The sequence below is a fragment of the Triticum aestivum genome, chromosome 7D (assembly GCF_018294505.1).
Source record: "Triticum aestivum cultivar Chinese Spring chromosome 7D, IWGSC CS RefSeq v2.1, whole genome shotgun sequence".
Taxonomy (NCBI): domain Eukaryota; kingdom Viridiplantae; phylum Streptophyta; class Magnoliopsida; order Poales; family Poaceae; genus Triticum; species Triticum aestivum.
In genome coordinates, this window is record NC_057814.1 from 34,428,162 (window position 1) to 34,455,908 (window position 27,747).

A 27,747-nucleotide genomic window follows, 5' to 3' on the forward strand; every position below is an offset into this window, starting at 1 on the left:
AAGAAAAAAACTATTATCCTAAGCTTATTGAAAACAAATCCTATGCATCAAATGATATATTTTTTCTATAGAAATAGAAATTGAGATATATGTCATCACCTTTCCTACGATTTTCGTGCCCTATGATATTCATAACATATGAACCAAAGGAGCAATGTGGCACGCACTGTACTAGCTTATGACTTATATGTTAAAAATGTAAATGCCACTTATGTGATTTTCTGAAATACTCCCTCCGTAACATAATATAAGATGATTTTTGACACTATCTTATATTATGTGACGGGGGGTTCTTATATTATGTTACGGAGGGAGTATTAGGTAATACTCAGAAACACGACAAACTTTACGGAAAATCAAAAAATGTGGCATGAATTTCTAAACAACAACAAAGGGGCCAACTGTCTAACAGTTAGAAAATTCGACTATCCCCCCTCCCCCCCTTCCCTTCCCACCCACCCACACAACCTTTTGTTGTTGCTTTAAAATTCATGTTTGTATTTCTTTCCCAAACATCCCCCTCTATTCCCCCCCCCACGTACCACCCCCCGCGACCGACGGTGTTGCCACGCACGCCTCGTCCCTCCTCCCTTCGTCGTCGCCCCCGACCTTCCCTCTAATCCTCCCCAAGTACCAGATAACTCCGGTGAGCATGCACCTTACCTCCCACCCGAATTGTCAACCTCCGACCCCGCCTCTGTTTTTTTTTCTCGAATATGCACGAGTGTGCATATCATATATTAAAGAAGAAAGGCAAAAGCATGCCTCCACCAAGATTACAAGGGTTTCATTACAATGGACTACTCATTACTCGCCCACCACTCTAGCCGAAGGAAGAAGGGGTCTACATTCCCTTTGAACTTGCCAGCTAGCGACCATAACCTTCCCTCCGACCTAACCCTACCGATAAGTCCAACAATTGAAGGCGATGCCCCATCGAAAACAATCGCATTCCTATGCTTCCACAGCTCCCAAAGCACTAGTAGAAAGATAGTATGGAGATCCTTCCGATTGTCGTTGTCCATCCCCTGCTTGTCCCTTAGCCATAGGGCAAGCGAATCATGTGCCATCGGCGACCATTCCAGCTTGCCCAAAGCCTCGCATACCACCACCCATACCAATCTCGCAAACCACACACGTGAGTAGCACATGATTGATGGTTTCATCCTCCTGGTCACATAAGGGGCATGCATCCTGGTGTGGTAGCCCCCTCCTTGCAAGGCGATCCGAGGTCCAACATCTGTTTCTGAGCGCAAGCCAGGCGAAGAATTTGCATGTGGATGGGCCCCTATATTTCCAAGTCAGCTGGGCCACTGGGTCAACAGTCCGGCCCCAGAACTTTGCTGCGTACGCGGATCGTACGGAATAATGACCGTTGGGCTCCCATGACCAGGCAACAGAGTCCGGCACGTCCATCTGCGGCTCCCATGTGCTCACTCTAGTCCATAGCTCCAGGAATTCATGTAGTTCATGTACCCCGATGTTAGGGCCAATCTCCATTGCCCAAGCCCCATCCTCAATGGCCGGGGCAACCATCATTGTCGCCTTGATCCGTGGTGGAATTCTGCTGTATATAGTTGGGGCAATCTTCTTGTGCCCTCCTGCCTCTGTTTGAGGCGCCGCGGTGTCTCTAGCTTCGAATTTTTTCCGTGTGAGGCCTCATTGGCGTCCTCATGCTCCTTGTTGCGCTCGCTGCGATGCCGTCATCTTAGGCATCGGGGCTACGTCTCCTCTTCTCACCCAAACCAACTAATCCAAAAAAAACAGGCAACTTAATTACGAATAGCTATTGTGAACAAGAAAAGATTCGCTGTATGTCATCACGTACTTACGTGGTACAACGTCATTTGTCGTGGACTTGCGGCATGGTTTGGTTTGTTGTTTTTCAGTCCGGCAAAGGGTCGGCAGGTCCGAGAGAGGAGCTGGAGGAGACAAGAGCCGAAGCCAGATGTCAGCAGCCCTGACAGGCCGGCCCCCACGTCCAACGTCTCGCCTCCACCTGCAACAGGACTGCGACCACAGCGCACCCGGAGGCCCAACATGCGAGTCACTGGACCGGCCTGGGTCCAGTGAAGCCTAGCAACTGCACTACTTATGCCTCAGCTCGCTACACTCAACCCATCTAGTGGATCAACGGCGGCGGCACCGGCTTTCCCTTTTGTTCCCCTTCTCTCTGTATGAACCCTAGCTCGATCGAGATCCTTGTAATCGCCGCTGCCTGTACTCTGAGAGATTGTTGCCAGTTAAATATATAGATCCCAATTCTTGCTCCTAACATCTGGTATCAGAGACCACCCACTATCTGGCGTTGTTCGTGGAAACAAGGCGCCTCCGACAAGCTCGCGGCCATATCGAAGCCATGGATCCTACCATGAAGGAGTACATGGAGAAAATCACCAGCTCCATGGACGAGTTCCGCGTCGAGCTCCGCAACAACACAGCAGCGGTGCACGCGAACACCGCCAAGCTGGACGATCTACTCACTTGGCGGCCCGATCTCGAGCGTCGTGTCGCCAAGCTCTCCGATGCGGTGGCGGATCTGCAGCAGGGGGGCGCGCCTGCGGCGGCGGCGTCCGGTGTGGCGGCAACGGGCCTTCCTCTCCGGGAGCCCAACCTCCACTCGATCGACGCGCAACCAGAGGCCGCGATCCGAGTGCAGGAGCTGCCTCACGGGTCCATGGACCACGGTGACGCATTCCTTCACCGGGAGAAGGCGCCGGTAACTCCGCCGGCGTCTCTCCCGGGCATAGGTCAGTGCCCGAACCTGTCAGCTGTTCTAGCCCTTTCACCCTTCGCGCACGCTAGCCAGCTTCTTGCAGGCCTGGGACAGTCACATCCCTCGATCTGTTTTCCTCAATTCTCTGGTGAAAATCCTAAGCTATGGAAGACCTTGTGCGAGCAGTATTTTGCCATGTTTGCAATTCACACCTCTTTTTGGGTCCCGATGTCCGCGTTGAATTTCACCGGCCCTGCATCGGTTTGGTTGCAATCCATCCAACGCAAAATATCTGAGTATGATTGGGAATCGTTTACAACATTGCTCTGTACTTGATTTGGGCGTGATCGCCACCAACTCTTAATTCATCAGTTCTATACCATTCGTCAAACCTCTTCAGTGTCTGATTATATAGAGCGTTTTGAGTTGATTATTAATCATCTTGCTTCATACTCTGACACAATTCATCCTTATTATTATTTGACTTGATTTGTCGAGGGACTCCGCGCCGACATCCGAGCCGTGGTGCTGATTCAAAGGCCGGCTGACCTGGATACAGCGTGCTCGCTTGCTCTGCTCCAAGAGGAGGTGATCGAGAGCGTTCATCGTCCGCGTTCGCCACCACCAATGCAACGCGCAGCTGACGCCACTCTTCGGTCAGGAGTTCCTCTGCCTCTACCTCCACCACCAGCAAGACCTGCTCCACGTCCGGCTCCTAATGCAGCAGTGGACCGTCGTGGCATCGATGCTGCCCGAGCGGACAGTTCCAAGGTTAAGGCACTCAGGGAGTACCGTCGTGCTCGAGGGCTGTGTTTCAAGTGTGGCGAGCGGTGGGGGCATGATCACACTTGCCCCACCACTGTCCAGTTGCACGTCGTGGAAGAACTGATGGAGTTATTTGGCATCGACACAGTGTTTGATACAGGGCAACAACAAGCATCAGAACCGGAATGCGATACAGTGATGGCCATTTCTCGCCAAGCTCTCACAGGAGGAGTTTCGCCTAAGGCGTTCCAACTGCATGCCTGGATCCAAGGCCGGGAGATTCTTATGTTGGTTGATTCAGGAAGTTCCACTTCTTTCGTGGATGAGCAATTGGCCACACAGCTCACTAGGTTGTGGCTTTGCAAACACCAGGGCGTGTCCGTGTGGCAGGGGATGGTGAACTAATATGTTCTTCAGTTATTCCTCGCTGCAATTGGTTTTCTCAGGGCCATGAATTCACAACTGATATGAAGGTGTTACCTCTTGGCACTTATGATGCAATCTTAGGCATGGATTGGCTGGAGGATAATAGCCCAATGACCGTGGACTGGCGAGCTAAACGGATTGAGCTGCGTGTGAAGGGCAATATAGTGTGTCTGTCTGGTCACCCGTCTACTACCACTTGCACTGTGATCAACAGCTCGCAGTTACACAGTTTATGTCGTCAGGGAGCCATCTCTCACATGGTGCAGCTACATCACGTCGAGTTGTCGGCTGAAGAACAGGCAACAATTCCTCCTTCAGTCAAAGAGGTAGTTGATCAGTTTGAGGATGTCTTCGGGGAACCCACTAGTCTACCTCCTCGGCGCAAGTCTGACCATCACATTCGATTAATCCCAGGTGCTCAACCTGTCAACATCAGACCCTATCGCCACAAACCAGAGCACAAGACAGAAATAGAAAAGCAAGTCGCTGAACTGTTGCAGTCAGGCGTTATACGAAGAAGCAAAAGCCCCTTTGCTTCTCCAGCTATCTTAGTAAAGAAGAAAGATGGTACATGGTGCCTTTGCATAGACTATCGTCACCTTAATGCTATGACGATAGTTTCAAAATACCCTGTGCCAATCATTGAAGAGCTGTTAGATGAACTTCACGGAGCCAAGTGGTTTTCCAAACTGGATTTGAGAGCCGGCTACCATCAGATACAGTTAGCGGAAGGGGATGAACACAAAACGGCCTTCCAAACTCACTCAGGGCATTTTGAGTTTTTGGTCATGTCATTTGGCTTGGCAGGTGGACCAGCAACCTTCATTGAATCCATCCAAGACACTCTGCAGCCTGTGTACCGTGTTTGTGTGCTGTCCTTTTTCGACGACATCTTGGTATTCAGTAAAAGTTTGGAGGACCATGTTAAACATGCGCCAAAGTTTTCCAGCTGCTCCAACGAGACCAATGGAAGGTCAAACTCTCCAAGTGTTCGTTCGGCCAGCAACAGCTCTCTTATCATGTGGTCAGCGCTGAAGGGGTTGCAACCGAGCCTAGCAAGATTACAGCAGTACAAAATTGGCCAATTCCAACTGATGTTAAGGAAGTACGACGTTTTCTGGGCTTAGCAGGATACTACAGGCGTTTTGTTCGCCACTTTGGGATCATTGCTCGACCCCTTTTCAATCTGTTGAAGAAAGGGACACCCTTTGTCTGGACTGAAAGCACAGCTGAAGCATTTCGTCTACTGAAACAACATCTCATATCCGCTCCAGTTCTTGCTCTCCCGGATTTCACCAAGCCGTTTGTGATTGAAACGAATGCCTGCGATGCTGGGATTGGTGCTGTTCTGCAACAAAATGGTCATCCAATTGCTTTCATGAGCAAGGCCCTGTGCCCACGGTATCGCGGACTCTCAACCTATGAGAAGGAATACTTAGCCGTGGTGGTGGTCGTTGACCAATGGAGACCTTATCTCCAGCACAACGAGTTTGTGATACACACGGATCAAAAGAGCCTAGTTCACCTGGAGGAGCAACGTCTGACGACGCCATGGCAGCAAAAGGCCTTCACAAAACTCCTGGGCCTCCGTTACACCATCAAGTACAAGAAAGGAGTGGAGAACGGCGCAGCTGATGCTCTTTCTCGAGCCACTCATGCAGACTCTCTGAACTCCATTTCTTCCTGTCAGCCAGCATGGATGGCAGATATCATTACTAGTTATATCACTAATCCTCAGGCACAAAGGCTCCTGGAACAACTCACAGTGCACCCTGATCCCAAAGGTCGTTTTGCTCTGGACAAAGGTATCCTGCGCTTTCGAGGGCGTATTTGGCTCGGGGGCAGCACCTCCATGCAACAACAGATCATTGCAGCCTTTCACGATACACCCATGGGGGGCATTCGGGCTTTTCGGTGACTTATCGGCGCATACGTCAACTGTTCGCGTGGCCAAAAATGAAGACTCACACCCTCCAATATGTGAAGTGTTGCCAAGTATGCCAGCAAGCCAAACCTGGTCGAGCAGCCTACCCAGGGTTGCTGGAGCCCCTACCTGTGCCTAAAGAATCATGGGAATTCATAAGCATGGATTTCATTGATGGTTTGCCTCAGTCAGGAAACGCCAACTGCATATTGGTTATTGTGGACAAATTCACCAAGTTCGCCCACTTCCTGGCTCTCTCTCACCCTTACACAGCGTCAAAAGTGGCCCTCCTCTACATGAATCACATCTATCGGCTGCACGGATTCCCAGGGGCAATCATATCAGACCGTGATCCCGTCTTCACAAGTCACTTTTGGCAAGAACTCTTCAAATATGTGGGCACCGGTCTGCGAATGAGTACAGCCAATCACCCACAAACCGATGGACAAACGGAATGGGTCAATCAATGTCTTGAGACATTTCTCAGGTGCTTCACTCAAGCCTGTCCTCGCCGCTGGAGTTACTGGATTCCCTTGGCGCAATATTGGTACAACTCTTCATTTCACTCAGCTATTGGTATGTCTCCCTTTCGAGCTATGTACGGGCACGAACCGCGCCAATGGGGCATTACAGCAGCCTCGGCATGTACCGTTCCCGCTCTTCGTTCATGGCTGGATGAGAGAGCCACGGTACAACAGCTCATCCAACAACAACTTCATCGCTCCCGCAACCTCATGAAACAACAAGCCGACAAGAAGAGATCTTTCTGTGTCTTCAACGTCGGCGATCAAGTCTTCCTCAAGCTTCAACCTTACATCCAGACGTCTGTTGCAACGAGAGCTAACCACAAGCTCTCGTACCGGTTCTTTGGGCCTTACCGCATCATCGTTCGTGTCAATGAAGTCGCCTACAAATTGCAACTGCCTGACCATTCTCAAGTGCACCCTGTCTTCCATGTGTCATAGCTGCGACGTGCTCTGCTCCCAGGTACTTCCTCGTCTACTGAATTGCCTGAATATTCTGACATTCCTGCTGTGCCAACTTCAGTCCTGAAGCGGCATTGGCGCAAACGCCGCGGTGCTATGGTGGAGCAAGTTCGGATCCGCTGGTCCAATCCTGCAACTGTGCCAGATTCCTGGGAAGACAAGGAAGCTCTACGCGCTCGCTTTGCTGCAGCGGAGGCTTGGGGGCAAGCCTCGTCTCAAGGAGAGGGGGATGTCAGCAGCCCTGACAGGCCGGCCCCCACGTCCAGCGTCTCGCCTCCACCTGCAACAGGACTGCGACCACAGCGCACCCGGAGGCCCAACACGCGAGTCACTGGACCGGCCTGGGTCCAGTGAAGCCCAGCAACTGCACTACTTATGCGTCAGCTCACTACACTCAACCCATCCAGTGGATCAACGGCGGCGACACCGGCTTTCCCTTTTGTTCCCCTTCTCTCTGGATGAACCTTAGCTCGATCGAGATCCTTGTAATCGCCACTACCTGTACATTGAGAGATTGTTGCCAGTTAAATATATAGATCCCAATCCTTGCTCCTAACACCACATGCCGGTGGACGTCCGTCAGCTCGATCGTTCGCGTCGCGTGTGGTCGGCGTTGCAGCTCCCCACCATCGACAGGCCACCACGGACGATGGGGGAGAGCGCCCTTGCTATGTTCCAAGACATCCGTCTGTCTGTCCGGCGACAGCGGCGTCGGACCGACAGCCGCCCTGACCCCACCCACTGGAGTACTACTACTGTTAATGTACAACTAACTAACTCCTCTAAACGGGATCTGGGGTACGGCCTCACCACCTGTTTGACAAAGATTTGACAGAGCAAAACAGTCACCAGATCAATTTGGTTGCCCATACATACATGCGGTCTCCGTGCATCTGGCCATAGATCAGACCCACGGTGTACGCCTACTATGTTATGTTTGTGGTTGGAACAGGGTACGGACAAGAAGGGAGGCAATCCTATCTACTTTCTCCGTCTGAAAATACTTGTCATCAAAATGGGTAAAAAGAGATGTGTCTAGAACTAAAATACATCTAGATACATCCACTTTTGTTCATTTTGATGACAAGTATTTTCGGACGAAGGAAGTATCATTGTGAGCAAGCCAGGTTCCCTTTCCATTCACAGAAATTTAAAAAAAAGAGAAGGGCCTAGAAAAATCTCTTGTTTCCCCGTAGACACGAGCCGCGCGATCTAGGTTCAACGAATGTGGACCTACCTAGCTCGACGCTTCTTGCTCAGTGGGATCCTGTCGTCGCCTCGATCGAGTCTTCATGCATGCCGCCTACCTTCCCGGCGCAGCCAGCACCACCAACAAGGTAGTAGACGGTATCGTGTGTGCACCCCTCGCTCGCCTCCTTTTTCAACAAGGAGCGTGGTATGGTATACTCGCTTGCGACTTGCGACGGACGTGTTGGAGATGCAAAAAAGCCGCTGGACAGCGCCGACATCAACATGCATGGAATGTAAGTACGTACGAGGTGAAAACTAAAGCGCGTATCCATATATTTGTCGAGGTGAAAACTAAGGCGGCGAGCGAGGAAGAGGGACTGACACGTGAGAATCGAGTCGCCAAGGCAAATTTGACAAATTTGACCTATAATCGAAATCAAATCACAGAATGAACTATCCGTGAAACTATTTCACGCGGCTGACCCTTGACGCCTAACTCTCAGGCGCTGCACTAGTGCAACGCCTGGGAGCTAGGCGCTGCACTGTGTAGTGTGGCGCCTAGCTCTCAGGCGCTGCACGCTGACTTGGGCACATATGGGTGCGACGCTGGCCGTGTAGCGCCTATCTGGGAGGCGTTGCACAGTAGGGTGTGGCGCCGACGTGGCGGGCGCTACACAAAAGGGTCAGGGAAGTGAAATAGTTTCGCAACCAGTTCATTCTGTGATTTGATTTCGATTATAAGTCAAAATTGTCAAATTTGCCAGTCGCCAAAGAAGAAAGCGAAAAGGAAAAAAAGACAAGGAAGGTGACAAGAGCCACTCTCTTTTTCTGTGGCTGGCTTCGGAAGCTTCTGTACTGCTGCCATCCCATCCCTCCTCTTTAAAAATGAGCCCGTTGTTTGCTACGGCCCTCGGAGCACGGAAACGGCCCTTCGTTTTTCTGTGTTTCCTCCGTAGACACGAGCCGCGCAGGTAGGTGAGGCCAAATGTCCTGGGTTGGCCTCGGCTTGGCTTTTTCTTTTTTTGAGGTGAAGGCTTTGGCATGGCTCGGGTGGGCGCAAACAAGAGCCGCGCAGGTGCGTGTGCTGCGTCACGATGCCGCCGTACGGCCGAGACCTCGATGCAGTTTATGTACTCTCTCCGTCCCGAAATATTTGTCATCAAAATAAATAAAAGAGGATGTATCTAGATGTATTTTAATTCTACATATACCTCTTTTTTGTCCATTTTGATGACAAGGTTTTTCGGACGGAGGGAATTGTTTTCTTTAAATGAGCTTATTTATTGTTGTTTCCACAAGGACCGCGGGCGGAACCACGACTAGCCGGAACGGAATGGGCAGAGGCACCGGACCTGGTGGTCACCGTTGATTTATAAAACTTCGTTGTTCCTTGGTTCCTGCAACATTACAAAGCATCTCAAACATAAATAACAAACTGAGATTCCGAGACCACCAAACGACCACGGCTGAACGAGCCACTGACGGAGCCGACTTGACCTTGTCGACGACAGCTGGGAAGTCTTCATGCACGTGACCCTAAGGAACAGCAGCCTGGAGTTGCGGTACTCGCGGTTGGAACCCTTGCATAGATATGAAGCACCCGCCACCAAATCTCGATACATAGAAACCCTAATCTCACCGTCCAAGGAGACGAAAGTAATCTATGCCCGAGCTCCGTCGACTACATCTAGACAGACACACACGAGGAGGATTGGAGCCCGGTAGACGAACTCGAAGAAGAAGCGTCACCATCAACTCGAGCGCCACACTTGCGAGGACTGAAAAAACCTAACCTAATAAACTACTAACCTAAGAGGAGGCATCAGGATTCTCCTCCCTGCCATCGGCAACCGAGCGGTAGGCAGAGGGGATGCGAATCCACGGGCTCCTCGGTGAAGTTTGGAGGAGAAACTTTGCCCTAGCTGTCTAGGGCTAAAGGAGGAAAAAACAAAGATATCCAAACACAACCTTGCGACATTACATTTTAACTACGTGTTTGTAGTATGTACTTCTCTTTGTTTTAAAGGAAGCTATGAAGCCATCATATGCATCTGGCTTCATTTATAAGCTTATAGATCTTCGAGAAAAAAAAAGAAATAGTATTAGCCTATTTGTCACATCATGAATCTATAATGTCAGCAAAATTCAATTCCAAAATTGAGAAACAAAGGTATAACAAAAATTGATACCAACAGTGACAGTGGGCTTCCCCACAAAAAAGTGGTAGTGCGATGTACTTAAAGCCCAACTTACATCATATACATAAAGCGAAGTCTTGTACCCATTCACCCCCTATGTTCTCGTGACTCGGGCGATTAGGGTTTCTCGCCTCTTGTCGACACCGACGCAGGTTTGCCTCGTCTCCTATGGCCTTTATGTAGGCGCGGTGGACCTTGGTCCTTGTCGACGGGAGGGCTCCTGCTCCGTTTTTAAGGGCATGTTCGGGAGCCCTCCGTTCCCAGAAAATCTTCAACTCCAACGCCACAAATCCAGCCCCAGCTTCTCACGATCGATCCTGGAGTGAGCGATCCGTTCGGCGTCACGGCTTCTCGCTCGGGCGAGGGAGCGAGCCTCAAGCCCATGAAATCACCTCTTTGTGGCCCATCAGTAGCAGGCTGACAATGCAAAAGGTTGGAAAAAGTTGGGCTAGGCCATAAGCCTGGTCGGGGAGGGACTGCTCGCAGGAGAGAGACGACCTGCGAGCGAATCAATACATGATGCTTGGTCGAGCGAGTCACTTGGCGGTGGCAGCACAAAGTAATTTTCTTCAACTCCTGCTTCCTAGTTTCTGTGGAGCTCAGTTTTTCCAACTCCACCGATCCTGCAATTTTGCACTGCGCCGGGTCGCCCGCTTCTATATGGAATAGCCAGGAGTTGACCCGTTCGGATGCGCTCCAGTCCTGGAGTTGAGGATTTGGGAAGTCGGTGAGCTGCCGAACACGCCCTAAGTGTCACAAGGATCTCCACGCCTAGCCCTCATCCTGGTGGTGCGTGTAGCATAATCGGAGGGCATATGAAGGTAAGTCGCCTGCAGATCCCACATGATTCTCTTCATTGACATTTGTCCTCTGTAGATCTATGTGGATCAGTCTTTGTTCTATGTGTTTGTGTGTCTATAGGTTGGATACTTTCGTTCTACGCTTCTCTTCATTGGCGATGGTTACTATCCTGGTGCACTGGTCTTGTGAGGCCCGAGCTTAGCATGACTACTTCCCGAGTGTCATCCAGAGGGGATATGAGGTCCTGTGTCTCCCCGATGAGAGGGCCATATCGTGATCGACCCAGCCTCTCGCTCCTCAGCACCTGCATCGCGCCCTGGTTGTCCGCTTCCCACACAACCTTCCGGCCGGGCACCCACCTCCACCGTTGACGGGATTGGTTTAGATTATTTTCAGTTTTTTTTGGTGAACTTGGGATAAACTTTGAAAGTTCAAAAAAAAAAGAATAGCCATGTCGACGGGATGTTCGATCCAAACCTCGAAGGTTTTGCTCTTTGTCACTGTGGTATCCGGTTGTGGTTGCTGATTGAACGCCAAGGACCAAGTGAAAAGTGGAGATTGTTTGTCACGAAATTGAAAAGGAGGATTGTATCTATTCTCGTTCTCACATGGAAAACGGGGCGGAGGGAGCACGCCGTAACTTTTGCGGTTCGGTCCCCCTCGGCCGCATGGAACGCACACGGCTTGGAATTCTGAAATAAATTCAGGACCAATGGGAGCACCAAGATTTGAACTTTGGGGTGCTGGGATACCGCCGTGCGCTCTTGTCATTATAGTATCCGGCTATGGTTGGTTGTTGAACGCTAGTGACGAAGTGAAAAGGGGAGATTGTTTGTCACGAAGAGAAAAAAGGAAGATTGTTTCTATCCTCGTTCTCACACGGAAAACGGGCGGAGGGGGGAGGGAGGAGTCCGGAGCACGCCGTAACTTTTGCGGTTCGGCCGCATCTGAGCCTCCGCCGAGAGCCACGAGCTGTCCTTGGCCTGGCCTCGCCTCGGTTGGCCCCAACCCCAACGGAATTACCGCCGCCGCCGTCTCGTCAGAACCGGCAAGACGCCAAACCCGGCGCCCCTCCCCCCCTCGGCCACCCACCCCCACCCCACCCCACCCAGCTGGCCCCCTCTCCCAAACCCCAGAATCCCCCGCCCCTCCCTCCCGCCCGCCCGCGCCAACCCAACCCAATCCCGCGCGCCACACGCATGCCCGGCAGCAGGGCGGCGTCGACGGCGAGGACGACGACGACGACGCGGCGCCACCGCGGGCGCCGCGCGGGCCGTCCATGAGCAGGAAGGGCGACCGCGCCGACAAGAAGCCGCACCCGAGATCACCGCGCGGCGCCGGGGGCGACAGGGAGGGCGGCGGCCGGCAGCGGAGGGCCGACGGGGGGATGCGCATCGTGGTGCCGCTGCAGGGGGTGGTGCAGGGCCGCGGCGGGCTCGTCCTCGGCTCCCTCATCCCCTGCGCCCTCTTCTACTTCCTCCAGCTCTACATCAAGCGCAACCGCCCGCCGCCGGGCTCCCCCACCGCGGCCTCCTCCGCCGCGCCCGCCGCGGCGGGCCCGCTCTCGCCGATCCACCGCTCCCTCTCGCGGGGCCTGCTCTCCCCGCGCGCGCTCCCGGCCCTCTCCGCCCGCGGCGCCGTCGTCCGCGCCGGGGACGAGGACTCCCTCTACTACGCCGGCCTCCGCCGCTGCGCCGACGACCCCTACCACCCCGCCTCCAACCCCTCCGGCGTCATCCAGCTCGGCCTCGCCGAGAACCACGTCAGCGCCCCTCCTCCCTCCTCCCCCCATTCCTGCTCCGTTCTAGAAATCAGCGTTCATAGATAGATTGACGCAGTTGGTGCCTGCTGATGATTGTGCAGCTGTCCCTGGATTTGGTGAGGGAGTGGATGGAGGAGCACGCGGGGCCGGCGATGACGCCGGGCGGAGGCGCCGAGGAGAGGGACCTCACCATCAGCGGGCTCGCCACGTACCAGCCATACGACGGGATACTTGCCTTGAAGATGGTAAGCCTAACGGAACCAGCCCCTGATTCTCATTCTCATTCCTTCCATCCCATCCATAAAAAGGCTACCAATTATGTTAACTCCGGCAACGTCAAAATTAAGTGCTGCCGGAATCTTCCTTTTCCTGATTCCATCGACAGAAACAGCCAGTTTAACAATTCACTTCTCTTTGATTCGCATCAAATTTTCTACAATCTGCAGTCGTTCGTTCCAACTTGTTTGTGTCCTTGGAGCTGTATGATAATTAGTTTGATAAATACACTTGAGAATTAACTTATTTGTGTCCACTGAACAATATGATAATTAGCCTGCGTCACATTGATAAATACATTTGGTATCTTCAGTTTTTGTCTTTCAACTATGCTATCTTTGGCATTAGTAGTACCACTGCTCTGATTTGGTAGCGTGGGCCTAGGCGGTTACCCACAGTTCTGGATCAGCTCAATCGAAGAACAGTAGTGTCCAGTCAATTATTGAACCTACAAATAATCGTAGCAATTCCGCTAGAATTTTGTGTGGTTAAGCCTGGAGTGAGGTACGATTGTTGACGTGATGTTGCGTAATTTGCTTCGTTTCCTCTTTTGAATTTTTGTGGCCATATACATGTTATCTGCATCTAACTGATATGTGCCAAAGAGTCGCTATCTCATGTCTGTTTGCTCTTGGTTGTCAATTTTAGTTTTCTTGGTTGCAATGATGCCATCTGTCAACTATTGACTTCCCAGACATTGTCATTTTGATCAGCTCATTCCTGAAACAACAATTGATTTTCAAGAGTTTCAGTTCCCTGATCCCGTGTCTTTGTAGCTGCTGTCAACTGTGTGAATCTGAACTGAAGGCATACTTCTAGATAGATCAGACCTTGGAGATTAATCTAGATGATATGCTGCTAAAACAGCGCACAACTCCTATTTTAGAATTGGAGCTGCCTTTTTGTTTTGCTTATTTTTCTGTCTTTTATTATAGCCTTTTAGTGGATGATTTCTATCGAAATCAGTTAAGGAATCTAACCAAGCCATTCTGCATTGTCATGCTTCTATGAAACTTGCCTCTTGACCTCATTTCTGGTGGTTATTTTTCAAGATTAATACTGAAACAATAGCGTATTTTAAAAGGTGCTGTCATGCTGATATATCAGAAAATAAATTTAATGATGAGCCCCTTGGGCACACGTCATGCAGAAATTGTGCTGAGATGCCACTCTGTTTTCCGCATTAATATGTTGTTGCTTGTCCTATACTATTAGCTAGATGGTCATTAAGTTAGCACAAAAAGCTCTAAGTCTTTATTAGTATAGTTTGAATCTGGCACCAGATAATGAAACTAGTTTCCATGGCTAACCTTTTTGTTTTTCCTCATGGGGTAATTTTCCTATATAAACTGTTTGATTTCATTTTCAGGCTGTTGCTGGATTTATGAGGCAAATAATGCAAGAGTCAGTATCCTTTGATCCATCTCAAATGGTGATAACATCTGGTGCGACGCCTGCAATGGAAATACTGAGCTTCTGTCTTGCTGATCCAGGAAATGCATTTCTTGTTCCGTCACCGTACTACCCTGGGTATGTCTATCTTCCTCGCTCTCAGGTGCGTTTATAATCATGGTTTGGTGTTCAGTGCGAAGTCCTGAATTTGTGACTTTGTTTCCGCAGGTGGGACAGGGATATAAAATGGCGAACCGGTATTGAGTTGATTCCTGTTCCTTGCCGTAGCACCGACAACTTTAACATCAGTATCACTGCTCTAGAAATAGCGTATAATCAGGCAAAGAAGCGAGGGGTGAGGGTTCGTGGGGTTCTCATATCTAATCCTTCCAACCCCACAGGAAGCTTTGTGCCCAAGCAAACACTGCGCGATCTTCTAGATTTTGCTACAGAGAAGAATATACACTTAATTTCTGATGAAGTATTTGCCGGTTCAACATTCGGAAGTGGTGAATTTGTCAGTGTGGCAGAGCTTGTGAACGAGCTAGAAGACTTTGACAGAGGCAGGGTTCACATAATCTACGGGCTCTCAAAAGACCTATCTCTTGCAGGGTTTCGAGTCGGAATCATATATTCGTATAACGAAAGCATTGTGGAGGCAGCTGCCAAGATTGCCAGATTCTCATCTGTGTCGACCCCGACCCAGCGCCTTCTTGTTGCCATGCTTTCGGACCAGAAGTTTATTTCAAATTACCTGAAAGTTAACAGAGAGAGGCTGCGCAAGGCGTACAATCTGCTCGTTGATGCTTTGAAACAGGTGGGCATCGAGTGCTTCAAGAGCAGCGGAGGGTTCTACTGCTGGGCAGACATGAGCAAGTTCATCCGGTCTTACAGTGAGAAAGGGGAACGCAGGCTTTGGGACAGGCTGTTGGAGGAGGCGAAGGTCAATGTCACCCCAGGTTCATCTTGCCATTGCATTGAGCCTGGTTGGTTTAGGTGCTGTTTCACAACGTTGAGGGAGCAGGATATTCCTGTGGTGGTGGAAAGGCTCAGGAGGGTCACAGATGGCCACAAATCAAACCGCTGAAACGCCTAGAGAACTCCTTTTGGGCCTGTAGGGTGTCAAGAAATAACTGCTTCGCCAGGTGCTTCGAAGAAAACGCAGGAACACACAGGGAAAAAATGCCTACCTGTTCCGATAAGAGGGATTCCGTCTTGGCATCTACCATTGGGGTAGGTTTGAAACTGACAATTGTTGGAAACAGTCATGCCTTTGGTGGTGGAACAAAGAACAGGGATCATGTTCATATTGGTCATGTCCTCTCTGTTCCTGTTGAATCCAAGCACGGCAGCTCTTCGGAAGGTTGTAATTGTGTCGATTCTCATCTGCTTCCCTGTAGGTGTCACAGGCGGTAAATTGTCCGTCTTATGGTAGGCGTGGGCCAAGTCTTGTGTTCATTCGCCTGTTAAATCCTGTTATCCTCTTTTTTTTTTGGCAATTTTGTTCTTTGGTAACATAAGTTAGTGTCGAGGAATTCAGTTTCTTCTGTTCTTGTCATCTGTAAAGTATCCAGTTTGTGAATTCAGGTTCTTTCTCCTCTGGCAATTTTGTTCCTTGGTGACATAAGTTGGTGTTGAGGAATTCAGGTTCTTATCATCTGTAAAGTATCCAGTTTGTGACGGCGTTGTTGACGCACCGCATCGCGTTGCGTTGCGTCATCAAAAGTATAACTCCGTCCTAAAAAGATTGTCTTAGATATATCTAGGTACGGATGTACTCCCTCTGTAAACTAATATAAGAGCGTTTAGATCACTATTTTAGTTATCTAAACGCTCTTATATTAGTTTACGAAGGGAGTATCAAACGCTAAAATGTGTCTGAATACATCTGTATCTAGACAAAACTAAGACAAGCTTTTTCGGACGGAGGGAGCATTTATTTGTTCACTAAGTAGTATGATTTTTCAGTTTTGTTTCTTATGGACTAATGTTCCCCAACGGGAAAGCTCAGTGATGAAATTTACTCAAATTCGTGTGGGCTGTAGTAACCTAATTCTTTTTTTGACACTGTTGTAACCTACTCCTTGTATTTCAAAATAATTGAAGTTCTAGGACTGTCAAGTCAAAATTTAAAAAGTTTGACCAAGCCTATGGAAAAATGGGCTAATATCTAAAATACATTCCGTACGCAATTTAATGGCGCAAATTGGGTGTCGCAGATGTTGATATGTTGTTGTGTAAACTTTGTCAAAATTAATAAAGTTTGAGCTAGGACAAAACAAGAGCTTCGGTTTTTTTTAAACGGAGGGAACAAATTTTATTCTGATACTCACTTGTATTCGGTCACTTTTGTTCGTCTTATACAGCCATTTTTTTTGTGTGTGGTAAGTTTTACTGGTCAACCGGTACGTATGATCTCTTGAATAAAATCTGCAAGACCTGGTTCCAGAGTTCCGTTACTCTGTGGTAGCCTGGAGTGTATAAAAGACTATGCAAAAGGCAGCAGTTCCAACTCAAAAAAAAATATCTTGTCGAATTTGATACCGCCAAAGCAATCCAAATCCGGGACCCATAAAGCGCGGGCGGCCCAGCAGCCCAAACCCACGAGACCCAGACCCGCAGACCGCCTTCCCCCACTCCGCTCGCTTCCAGGCCTCTCTCCGCCGCCGATTCGTCCCGCCGGCCGCCGCCCCCTCCGCTCCGCCGCGCCGCCATGGTAAGCAACCAAACCCCAGATCCCTCCTCAGCCGGCCCCCTCCCCTCTCGTCCTCCTGGCCCTGACCGAGCCGATTTTTTCTGCCCCGCAGTCGGTGACGCTGCACACGAACCTGGGGGACATCAAGGTGGAGGTGCACTGCGACCAGGTGCCGCGGACGGCGGAGAACTTCCTGGCCCTCTGCGCCAGCGGCTACTACGACGGCACCGTCTTCCACCGCAACATCAAGGGGTTCATGGTGCAGGGCGGCGACCCGACGGGGACCGGCAAGGGCGGCGCCTCCATCTGGGGCGGCAAGTTCGCGGACGAGTTCCGGGAGGCGCTCAAGCACGGCGCCCGGGGCACCCTCTCCATGGCCAACTCCGGGCCCAACACCAACGGCAGCCAGTTCTTCATCACCTACGCCAAGCAGCCCCACCTCAACGGCCACTACACCGTCTTCGCCAAGGTCATCCACGGCTTCGACGTGCTCGACCTCATGGAGAAGACCCCCACCGGCCCCGCCGACCGCCCCCTCGCCGAGATCAGGCTCAACCGCGTCACCGTCCACGCCAACCCGCTCGCCGGATAGGCAGGCTTCTTCTTGGCCGGCTGCTGGTTTGCTCCTCAGTCTCATGCCTCTGTTGCTAGCTAATCTAGGAATTGGAATCGATTTTACCTGTCTGATTCTGTAATATCATGCTCGTTTGGTTACCTGAATTCTACCTGCCTGCAAAAACATGATGCTAGTCTATACAAGAACATACTGGTGTGGTGACTGATGGTACTGCAAGTGTTTTTGGTTAAATGTTGTGCTGCTGGGTTAGCCATTCGTCTTGCTGGTTGCCACTTGCAACTTTTGATGTTTGAGCGAGGGAATGAATACAAGAATTGCTGTCATCCTTAAGTAGAATTTGTATGATTCAGCTGTGAGAGGGCTTGTCACCTGAATCTGAATTTGAATTTTACCTACCTTGCTGGTTGCGTACTGGTGTGTCCGTGACTGATTATACTCAAGTGTTTGGTTAAATGCTTTTGCTGGCTTGTGATTGTTTATGCCACCTGAAGCACGATTTGCTGCCATCAGCTCCAAAATTTACATGATTTAACTCTCAGAGGGTTTGTGTGGCACACCATAGATATGATGATTTAGCTGCTGCGACCTATGGCCTGTCATGATCTACTCCGTTGTACCCGCCAGTATTCACAGGAGGGGATGAGCATTCGCCGCAGCTCATCCAACCGCGCGGTGGTGATGAAGGGGGCTCCCTCGCCGGCACAGTTGGATCTCCAGCCAGCTAATAGGAAGATGTGCTGATGTTGGTGCGATTGCTTGTCTGGCTATAGAGTTCGTTCTTTTTAAGCATGCAGGTTGATAATGGTTGTGAAAAAACTGACAAGGATTTGTATTTGTGTGGCTTGGATTCAAACACCAGGTCACTTATAGAGGGTCTCTTTAAATAAGAAACTTCTTCAGGTCGATCAGCCCAATTGTTTTACAGATAATCCTACTTTGGCGATGGCTGCGGGCAACTAGGGATGTGACTTCAGATAAAATCCATTTGGGCTATCAGACAATCACTGGCAGATTTCTTTGCCGCATTGCCCATAATGTTGCTCACCAGGTTCTCAACAGTTCAGTTCAACCCGTCTTTGGTTGTTCCAATTTAGCTCATAGGCACACTCATTGCCCTGTTCTTTCTCTGTTATCTCTTCAAGCCCTACAGGGATGTGTAATTCACGCTGTACTGTGTTTTTGAGCTGAATGAAATTTGGCACCTTTTCCCGTTCAAAAAAAGGCAAAAAAAGAGGCAGAGAGGACATTACTTACAACTTCATCTAATCTATGCATGCTTTTGAAAGAGATATATGAATCATAATATATCGGCACAAGTAGACTTTGGGTAATGCCATAAATACATAGTACTAGAATCATATATCAGCAAAAGCAAACTATTCCAGGGTTACAAGTAAAGCTGCAAAACTTACTTGCCACTCAGTTCAAGCAAGCAAAAGCCACTACTGAAGCTGGACACTACAGGTATGCAAGCCAATCAGTCCATTCGCTTATCCCTAAATCTAGTCTCTTGCCAAGCAAGCACTGCACAAATAGCAGAAACGATTTAACGATACGAAATCTTCGACAGCGAAAAGAAGGCAGATGCGGCGGACATCAATTGCATGGCTCTTGTTCTTCAATGGTTGAAAGAGGCATTGTCTATCAGCTGCAAATTGCTGTCAAGTGCTCTTGCATTTATCCTCCGTAACATGGCATCGCACTTGCCATCTGCATTATTCTCTGACAAGCCCTGGTAATAGAGGGAAATGGTTCTTAGATAAAACAACTCAAAAGAAGTAGTAAACTGAAACAAACTGAGGAATACAAAGCATGTGTCTCTAAGCCTCTCTGTTTCTACACGAAGCCAGAAATGTATTCAACTGAAATATACTACTCCCTCCGTTCGTCCGTAGTGGAATCTCTAAAAAGACTTATATTTTGGAACGGAGGGAGTAAATAGGAATGAGGATTTTAATTCACCATAATACAAAGTTTTTAATGAATACTTTTATGCGATACAAACAGCTACTTTTGGAGTGTCACTAAAAATCACTATGCTGATTGCTGAAGAGCGTCCAATTTGATTGAAATGCTCACGGATTCAACTCTTATTTGCAAAAGGACACAAACATGTTTCTGAAGTTACCTACGCAATTAAACATGCATCTGCAGTACAAGACCAGAAAATTACTGACCATAAACATTAGCATGGCATCTAAACTCATATATATCATTGCAACCATTTAGTGTCGACCTATCAATTTGCATGGTATGCATGACATCGTAAGTAAAATTTAGATTCAATAAGTTTGATTTATTAGTACAACCCAGCTGTTACAAGATGCCACTAGGTAGAAGCTTAACATTATTAGGTTAGAAATATGTTTCTGGTTTGGTTAGTGTGCTTGCCACATGGAAAGCCAGAGTCAGTTACAGTTGTAAATTCAAGCATGATTGTTGGGTCATTGCGAATATGATGATGCCAAAACAGCATTTTTTGGGGGCTAATTTACAAACATCAGGAGCAATAGTATGATCCGAAGTCTCTAATTGCAAGTGCATCGTGAGATAAAAACAAATAAAATTTTTAAATAAGCCACTACGGTAAATTTTACCGCACAAATCATAGCCATTCCACCTCAAATGGCACCAGGCATGATAACTTGGTGACACGACCAACCAACAGAACAAAAATTTAACATGCTGCCTCATGCACCCTCAGCTGAACTGTGACTCTCATCAGCCAAAAGCAAGAATTGATTACACATGATGCGTGCTGCACATCCCAACAGAATTAAAAAATGCTGCGAAGTGACAGTTTTTTGGAAAACTAGTGGTGTTTTGCTGCCACTAACGCTGTAACACTTGGTGCTTTATGCGATCTGCTGAATGGATCCCACCACAAACTAACTAACTAAAGCAATCAATGGTCAATGAGAAGAACACGGCATGCTGAGGAGAAGTAACTAGCAGAAGCAAATGGTTCAATAAGTAGCTAAAAATGGAGAAAATATATAGTTTTAAATGTGCAAGGGAAAGTAACCAATGCATGTCAAATCCAGCCTAACTCGCGCATACTGTGATGCTGATTACTATTTCAGTAGTATTTCTGCATGACACTGAAAATGAGGACAGCCATATTCACAAGATGAGAAACAAACACTTCTTGCTCATCCTGAAATTCACAGATTTGGAATTGCACAGATGTACTGACCATTAGAATAGCACCTAAACACTGACAACCAATAAGAATGTGTATTATAAAGGGTGAAAAGTAACTTGGCCACATCAGTGTTAATACAGGACCATTTGCCAAAGTAGAGAATGCTAATGTACACACTACCATATAACTAACACTTGCATCATATTGCAATTGCAATGTCATATGCATGGAAATAAAGTAATTAAAGACGGAGGGCAAGCTTACCACTTCAAATAGTTGGCGGGGACAAGGACGGTGGGAGATCGGCATACAGGCCGCCAGTTATGGCGCAGCGACCAGTCTGACAGAACCACTCAATCTGAAATGTCTGGAGATTCAGTGAAAAATAATCAAGTACCAGTCTATTCTGTTGTGGATACCCAATTAGGAGCAAGTATCCACCAGATACACCCAAGATGACATAGCAATAATTCACCGGCAAAGGGATTACGGACTTGGATTGCCACTGGTTTGCGCCATTCTCATCCTTGTGCTGTACATCAAAAAAGAGATGGTATTGGAACGCACCAGCTTCATCAGATGCTCAGAGATAGTAAGCATCCCAAGCCTTCCATCTGCTGCCTCCACAATGGCCATGTCCCACTTACAAGGGCCAAGTGGAGGCGGGAGGTCAACAGCGGAGAACTCCATCCTTTGTGCATCGAGCACGAGCAGCGTGTCTTCCAGAAAAACCTCCCAGCAGAATGTCGGCGTCGGCAAAGGTGGCTGCCGCGGCGGCGGAAGGGTGAGGCGGCTTGGCGAGGATGAGGCTGCCGCCGACAATGCCGAGGAGAGGCGGCGGGTGGAGGGTGCGGAACCGGCGGAGGAAGGGATGGCCGGTGATGACGCGACGGAAGGAGACGCAGGCCGCGGAGGCGCGCGCGAGGTCGGCGGCCGTGGGGAGGCGGATGAAGATCTCCTCCAGGAGTTCATCTGGGATCGCCGGCTGCGCCATTAGGGTGTAGGACGAGAATGGAAATCAGCAATTTGCAACGAGCAGAGGATGGGGAATGAGAGCAAGGCTACCAATTATACCTGGCCATGGGCAGCCCGGCCCGGATGGCCCGACCCAAAATCCCAGGCCGGGCCGAGCCCGAGCGTGCCATTGGACTGGGCTTGGGCCTGAAAATTGAGCCCGACGAGAAGATCGGGCGGGGCTTGTGAAAAACAAGACTCTAGCCGTAGTCGGGTCAGGTCGACCGGGCTGTGTCGGGCATTTTGGGCTCGGGTCCGATTTAGTAGGCCCGACGGTCGGGCAGGGCTCGGGCATGGGTTTTCAGCACCGGGCTTTTTTTGGCTTGGCCCGAGATATGCCCAGCTATACTCACAATCCTCACTGGTAATTAAGTATATGCAGTATTAGAGAATATATTGGCTATATTGCACACCAATATTTGGAAGATGACAATTACATACATGATAATATTGGGCAGGAGTAGGATATAATTAATTGGCTTGAGCTGGGTCTGATAAAGGTATGCTATTAATTAGGAGAAATTGCTAACCTTATTTAGCGCTAAAGATTGGTACAATCAAAGACTATTGGACAAACATGGTTGAACGGGTGAGACATGTTTCTTTTTATATTGATATAGATATAGACTAGCACAAATGCCCGTGCGTTGCAACGGGAGTAAAAATACCTCATCCACCTGTTTTAGTCACTAAAAATTGCACGATCATGTTAATCATGTTCAGACTCATCGAGATCCACATGTTGTAGTCCAGTCTAGTTCAAATTATTCAATCGAACATTGCTTTGAAATAATCAAAATTGACTTTCCATCACAACAATCTGCAACAACAACCAATAAACAATAAGCTTTGACAACAAACAATCACAACACAAATACAGTAGCTAGTAACTTCTACCCATCTCTCTAATTGTCTCTTCCCTTTGTACAATAATGGCAACATCAGTACAAAGCAAAATGAACAAAATTGCTCCAAATCTGAATCCCAATCTATGTATTGCCATGTATAAAGTTTCCCCAAGCAGAGCGTAGGTGCCAAAGAATGAGAAGAAGCCCAAGAAAAAGCAAAAAGGAACACAACAGAGCATAGAACACCACACAGCAGCAGCACATGATCTCGGTCTGAAAAACGGGTGAGGAAGGAACTATTTACCTGATATAAAAAAGACAACTCCCTAGTGCATTAAAAGAAGCTATTGTGGCAATACATGAGTTTATGGTAACCTCATATAGTCATGCGAAAATCTCAAAGCATCTTTGCTTGATATACTCTTCAGGTGATTTGCCAAAATTAGGTGTGCCATTATGCTTGGCAAACTCAACAATCCACTTTGTGTAGTTCCTTACCTACTACAGTATTTGGCAAACTGAAAATAATGTGTAGTGGAGGGCACAAGTGTACGTCAAGGGGGATCATAAGCCAAAGTATGTTTAGTAAATCACCACAGAAAAGCAGAAACCTGAGTGTGCAAACAGAATTGTTGGCAATTGGGATGGGCTTTGATGAAGAACATTTCCGATCCACGATTTTAGATGACCAGCCAACCTACCCTTTTAGAGAAAAGTGGGCATGAGAAATCACAAATTACTTACAGCTTCTCCAGGCCTCTGACATAAAAACAACCCCAAAAGCAGTGATAAATGCTTCCCCCATGAAGCAGCAAGGACAACTTACCATATCTTTAACTTTCTTCTCTTAAGCTCATCTCCAACATAAATACTCTGAAAAAAAATACACCAAAGATGTATTTTTACCTTTCCTGGAACTTTAGCACTCCAAAGCTTCAGCCAACCATTGTGTACTTCTACTGAAGAAGACGATCCACCTTTTTTATCCATGTTAATAATGAAATCTTCTTGCCTTTTCAGCTTGAACACGGAAGGCCTTGTATGCTTGTAGCAACTTGGTAGTGACGCAAGTCGTTGCCTACCTCGGGTGCGGACGGGGAAGGCCTTGGCGCCACGTTTGGGCATCATGCACAGCTCCTTCTGGCGCTCGTCCACGTCGAGCTCCACCAGCGGCTCCATGGCGTAGATTGTATGATCTGCTGCTGTGTCTTTCCGCATGGACAATTCAGTGTACAGCTTGTACACACAACACACAGCAGCTTGCTTCAGGAGCACTTTGAGGTCGTGATAGGCAACAGAATTATGTTTAGGCAAAATGTGTGTCATTCAGTTCAAGAAAACACCACTTTCATTTGGCCAACTATCAGATTTTGTTCTAAATAACCAAATTCACACACGGTTGTTCATGCCTGTGAGAAGGTAGCCAACATGAAAATCAAAATCACTTGGGTTTGATCTATCATCCATGCCACATATGCTAACTCAATGCAGTAACATGGAATGACTCCATCTACGGTTGCCTGATTTGCCACCATAGCAAACTCTCCACCACTTAGATCGACATAAAGGTGGTGACTGGAGTTTAGAGATTTTTCTTCATGGGAGTTATGCAGACGGACAGAGGAGAGTCTTGTTGTTAATTATGGGGCCATGCCCGGCGCTCCTACAGATCAGGGTCTCCTTCCCCGGCGAGAAGGGCTGCCTCGAGGGCCTGGAGTGGCTTGTTAGAATAGGCCAGCGACTTGGTGCTCCGGCGGCATAGACCAGACATGATGAGGATGATGGACGCAACCCTGCTTGGTGCTACTGTAAATTCTGTCAAGAAAATGCAATGCATCCCACTTTCAGATGGTTTGTTTAGCTCTATAACAGATGGCCCAAATATGATTGAATTAATTTATTAGCACTTAGCAGTCACTAAATCATGAAAAATAACACTGTTCTTAATCGAGAAGAATAGAAGAGAATTACTAACCTTCAGATTCTCTGTGCCATAGCATCACTATATGACCTCGGAAGAAGCAGTAAATTGGCATGCAGGAAGCGTGCCACGGCCATCAGGTGCAGCACATACACCACCTCATACCAAACACCCGCCACCCCCATGGCTTCCTCATGAACTCAAACTATGAACTAACTGTGAGCATCTTTTATCTTAGCCTCATCTCTGAACATAGATGTAACCTGTACTACCTCAGCATTGTCTTCCTGACTAGGACAGATCACTGCATGAAACGTCACACATGATTAATCAGTCAAAAAGGACTATCTGAAAAATAAACCAAAACATTGTAGGATTGTGTAATAACTTTGTTTCACCAGACGTGCTTTCCATGAGATAAATCCAGATTGTAGCACAAGAAACAAACACAGGTTTCCAGCTTCTGAGGGCAAGATTACCAACGTTTAAGGGATGGAAACCATCAGCATCCTTATCCAGGCCACTGCCACTAAGAATATTTTCCTCATCCATATGCTGATTTACACAATATCATCATATAAAAAGAAAGCTTGATGAGGCATTATACCAGCAAAACATGGACATAAACAATGTTGAATCTTGACCAACAACATGTACTGATAACAAAAACTCAAATCAAATACAACTGAAGTTGGTCGTCTATTACCATCAGAACTAATATACTCCCTATTATTCAGTTATATCAAAACAGTTGTCTAGTATGTAGACTAAAAAGGACTTTATGACATCAGTCTATGAACTAAACCAAACATAATTCTTTTCTAGGGCTGCATCCAGAAAGTAAAACACATTGCTTGTGGTAGTGTTAGCTGAACAAGCAGGCCATGAAGAGATGGATCTTCATTGAATGTTAACACCAAATCCATCACCCCACATCTTCGACGCAGTTCCCAGGCAACTCTGACAACAAAGAATTCATCCCAATTTCCTCACAAGTCTACAATTTAATTAAATCGCCCAAAGGATTGAAAGTCCCTTCTATTGCCTATCAGCGCAACAGCTAGCCCAGGAACGTGTCCAACTGCTTTTTTTCATTTGACGAGCTTGTTCAACAATCTACATCCTTATGTCCTCCGCAATTGACTTGCCATCAACAATGTTCACCACGGATGAACAATCAACTATGAAAGCAATAAAAGTGCAGCTCAGATGATAATAACACGGGATTCTGAAACTAGAATGAGATAGGTAGCTGTAGCTTCTATGGCAAACAACCATGAATTCACGAGACCTCTATGCTTGTCATGGATGGGACACTCACCTCCATAACCCTGCTCCTATAGCCTCCTTTCCCATGCTCTTGCTCCCCAAGTCCCCATCCCCTGTCTGCCCGCCCCCACTCTCGCACGACCGCGACATCCCTGAATCCGCTCCTTGGCTCCGACGCTCATCGCCAAGGGGTGGAGTAAGATGCGGACAGAACGGCAACGTCGCACGGACTCCGACTTGGATCCAAGTCAGAGACGGACGACAGCAGGAGGTCGGAGGTCGAGGAGGCTTGGGAAGATTGGGGCGGATGGGAAGGGAAACAAGAACAGGGCGGCCGCAAGCCGGGGCGGCGGCGGCGCCGCCGCTGTACGCATTGAGGAGGGCCCTCGTGTTTTTTTTGTTTGCAAAAAAAAAAAAAATCTGTTCGCCCGTGCGTCGCAGGCTCCTTCTGCTCGCAAGGAGGGAACCGGATCCTCTAACATTGTGAAGCAAAGTCACGGTGCTACGGTGTTTGCCTAATGTAAAATGAAGAAAGAAAGTTAAGGACTGTTAGTTGGTTGTTTAAAGTTGATATTTACTGCCGATATAAATAATTAAAATTAATTTTATTTCATCATCCATTTATTTGTATGTAATTACTATAAATGTACACAGCAGATTATCAATTTGCAAATTAATTTAAGTCGTTTTAGCCGTAATCATATGGATAGAAAGAAGAAAAGTTAGGATATTGTAGCTTCTCTTACTTTCCTTCACAATGTTAGAGAATCCGGTTCCCGCAACGAGGCGTGTTGTGCTCACCCGTGCATCTTCAGGCCTTTTCTTTTAGGGAAGGCCTTACGGCCGGCCAGCTTTATCCAATGCTTACATCATCCGCAAGTAAAATCGAAATAAAATTAGGGGGAGGGGGGTGGGGGTGGGGGTCCAACCACACAGCCGGTTGATCATCCCGTTCTTGTTGAGCTAGCCTATAATCAGGCGTCTTCCTGTAAAAATGCCGCAACGGTGAGCGGGCAGAACCAATCAGTGCTTTATTATTAAAAAAGTAGCAAAAGAGCCCATGCTTACATCAGGAGAAAAAAAATCATAATTAACAAAGGCCATGACAACATTTTGCTGCATCACCGATAACATTTTGGCGAATTTCCTTAACATTTTTTAATACACGGTTTAAAAAAATCATGACCATTTTTTTATTTCACAAACATTTGTTTTAGTTGCGAATATTTTTTGAATATGCGAACATTGTTAAAAATACGAACATTTTTTAAATCCACAAATATTTTATAATTTATTGAACATTTTATTTAAAAATTCTCTTTTTTTATTTTCAAAAGTTTTTTAAAGTACCAAATTATTTATAGGTTGTTTGGCACACCCCATTTCATTTCATTTGGTGGAAATGAAATGAAATGAAACCTCCATGGGGATTTCATTTGGTTGGAATGGAAATCCAGTTGCAAAAATAATGTTTGGCTGCCACAAAGATTTCTAGATTGAAATGACTACCATATCATGTATGGCTGCCATTTGGCAAGAATTGATAAACCCACACATGGTCTAGCTTAAAAATGAACTTCATAATACACAAACATCATCTTTTGAAATATTTAACATTCATGTCAAAATGAAACAAGTTGTGGCACGCCATATTTCATATAAGCAGCTCCATAAAGAACTAATCCACATATTTAAATTCAATTACAACTGACATGTCCATCTCCATAAAGCACAAAATGTAGTCCGACACAAGCAAAACAAAGGTTCAAAGCTACAGTTTATAGCTTGACAACAAAAACTGAAATTTTGCATCTAAGTAAGGTGATATAGCTTGACTCCAG

General features: G+C 47.7%; 2 protein-coding genes and 1 long non-coding RNA gene across 5 annotated transcripts; 2 read left to right on the forward strand and 1 right to left on the reverse strand.

The window, feature by feature from the left end:
• Positions 1–12,143: 12,143 nt before the first annotated feature.
• Positions 12,144–16,109, forward strand: LOC123165334 (probable aminotransferase ACS12). Its single transcript, XM_044582964.1, has 4 exons — positions 12,144–12,769; positions 12,871–13,014; positions 14,415–14,575; positions 14,666–16,109. Exons 1-4 carry the CDS (start codon positions 12,287–12,289, stop codon positions 15,522–15,524), a joined length of 1,647 nt encoding a protein of 548 aa, XP_044438899.1. The 5' UTR covers positions 12,144–12,286; the 3' UTR covers positions 15,525–16,109.
• Positions 16,110–17,007: 898 nt separating this feature from the next.
• Positions 17,008–18,100, forward strand: LOC123168872 (peptidyl-prolyl cis-trans isomerase CYP18-1). Its single transcript, XM_044586733.1, has 2 exons — positions 17,008–17,153; positions 17,245–18,100. The coding sequence occupies exons 1-2, from the start codon at positions 17,151–17,153 to the stop codon at positions 17,722–17,724; spliced, it is 483 nt and encodes a 160-aa protein (XP_044442668.1). The 5' UTR covers positions 17,008–17,150; the 3' UTR covers positions 17,725–18,100.
• An 880-nt stretch (positions 18,101–18,980) lies between these two features.
• LOC123168559 (uncharacterized) lies at positions 18,981–26,372 on the reverse strand. 3 transcript variants are annotated; one of them, XR_006484400.1, is made up of 5 exons: positions 25,959–26,372; positions 25,026–25,192; positions 24,692–24,941; positions 21,119–24,531; positions 18,981–19,441 (listed from the first exon to the last, which is right to left on the reverse strand). It is a non-coding gene; the product is annotated as an uncharacterized lncRNA (long non-coding RNA). The 3 variants fall into 3 exon arrangements; XR_006484401.1 differs by having other exon boundaries at positions 25,026–25,818; XR_006484399.1 differs by having other exon boundaries at positions 25,026–26,372.
• Positions 26,373–27,747: the final 1,375 nt, after the last annotated feature.

What these genes read in the sequence shown, in the direction of transcription:
- LOC123165334 (XM_044582964.1), top strand. Translation starts at nt 12,287, where the DNA reads ATGAGCAGGAAGGGCGACCGCGCCGACAAGAAGCCGCACCCGAGATCA. An exon ending in GGATACTTGCCTTGAAGATG is followed by an intron (nt 13,015 to 14,414) that starts GTAAGCCTAACG and finishes TTTCATTTTCAG; the next exon opens with GCTGTTGCTGGATTTATGAG. An exon ending in CCGTCACCGTACTACCCTGG is followed by an intron (nt 14,576 to 14,665) that starts GTATGTCTATCT and finishes TTGTTTCCGCAG; the next exon opens with GTGGGACAGGGATATAAAAT.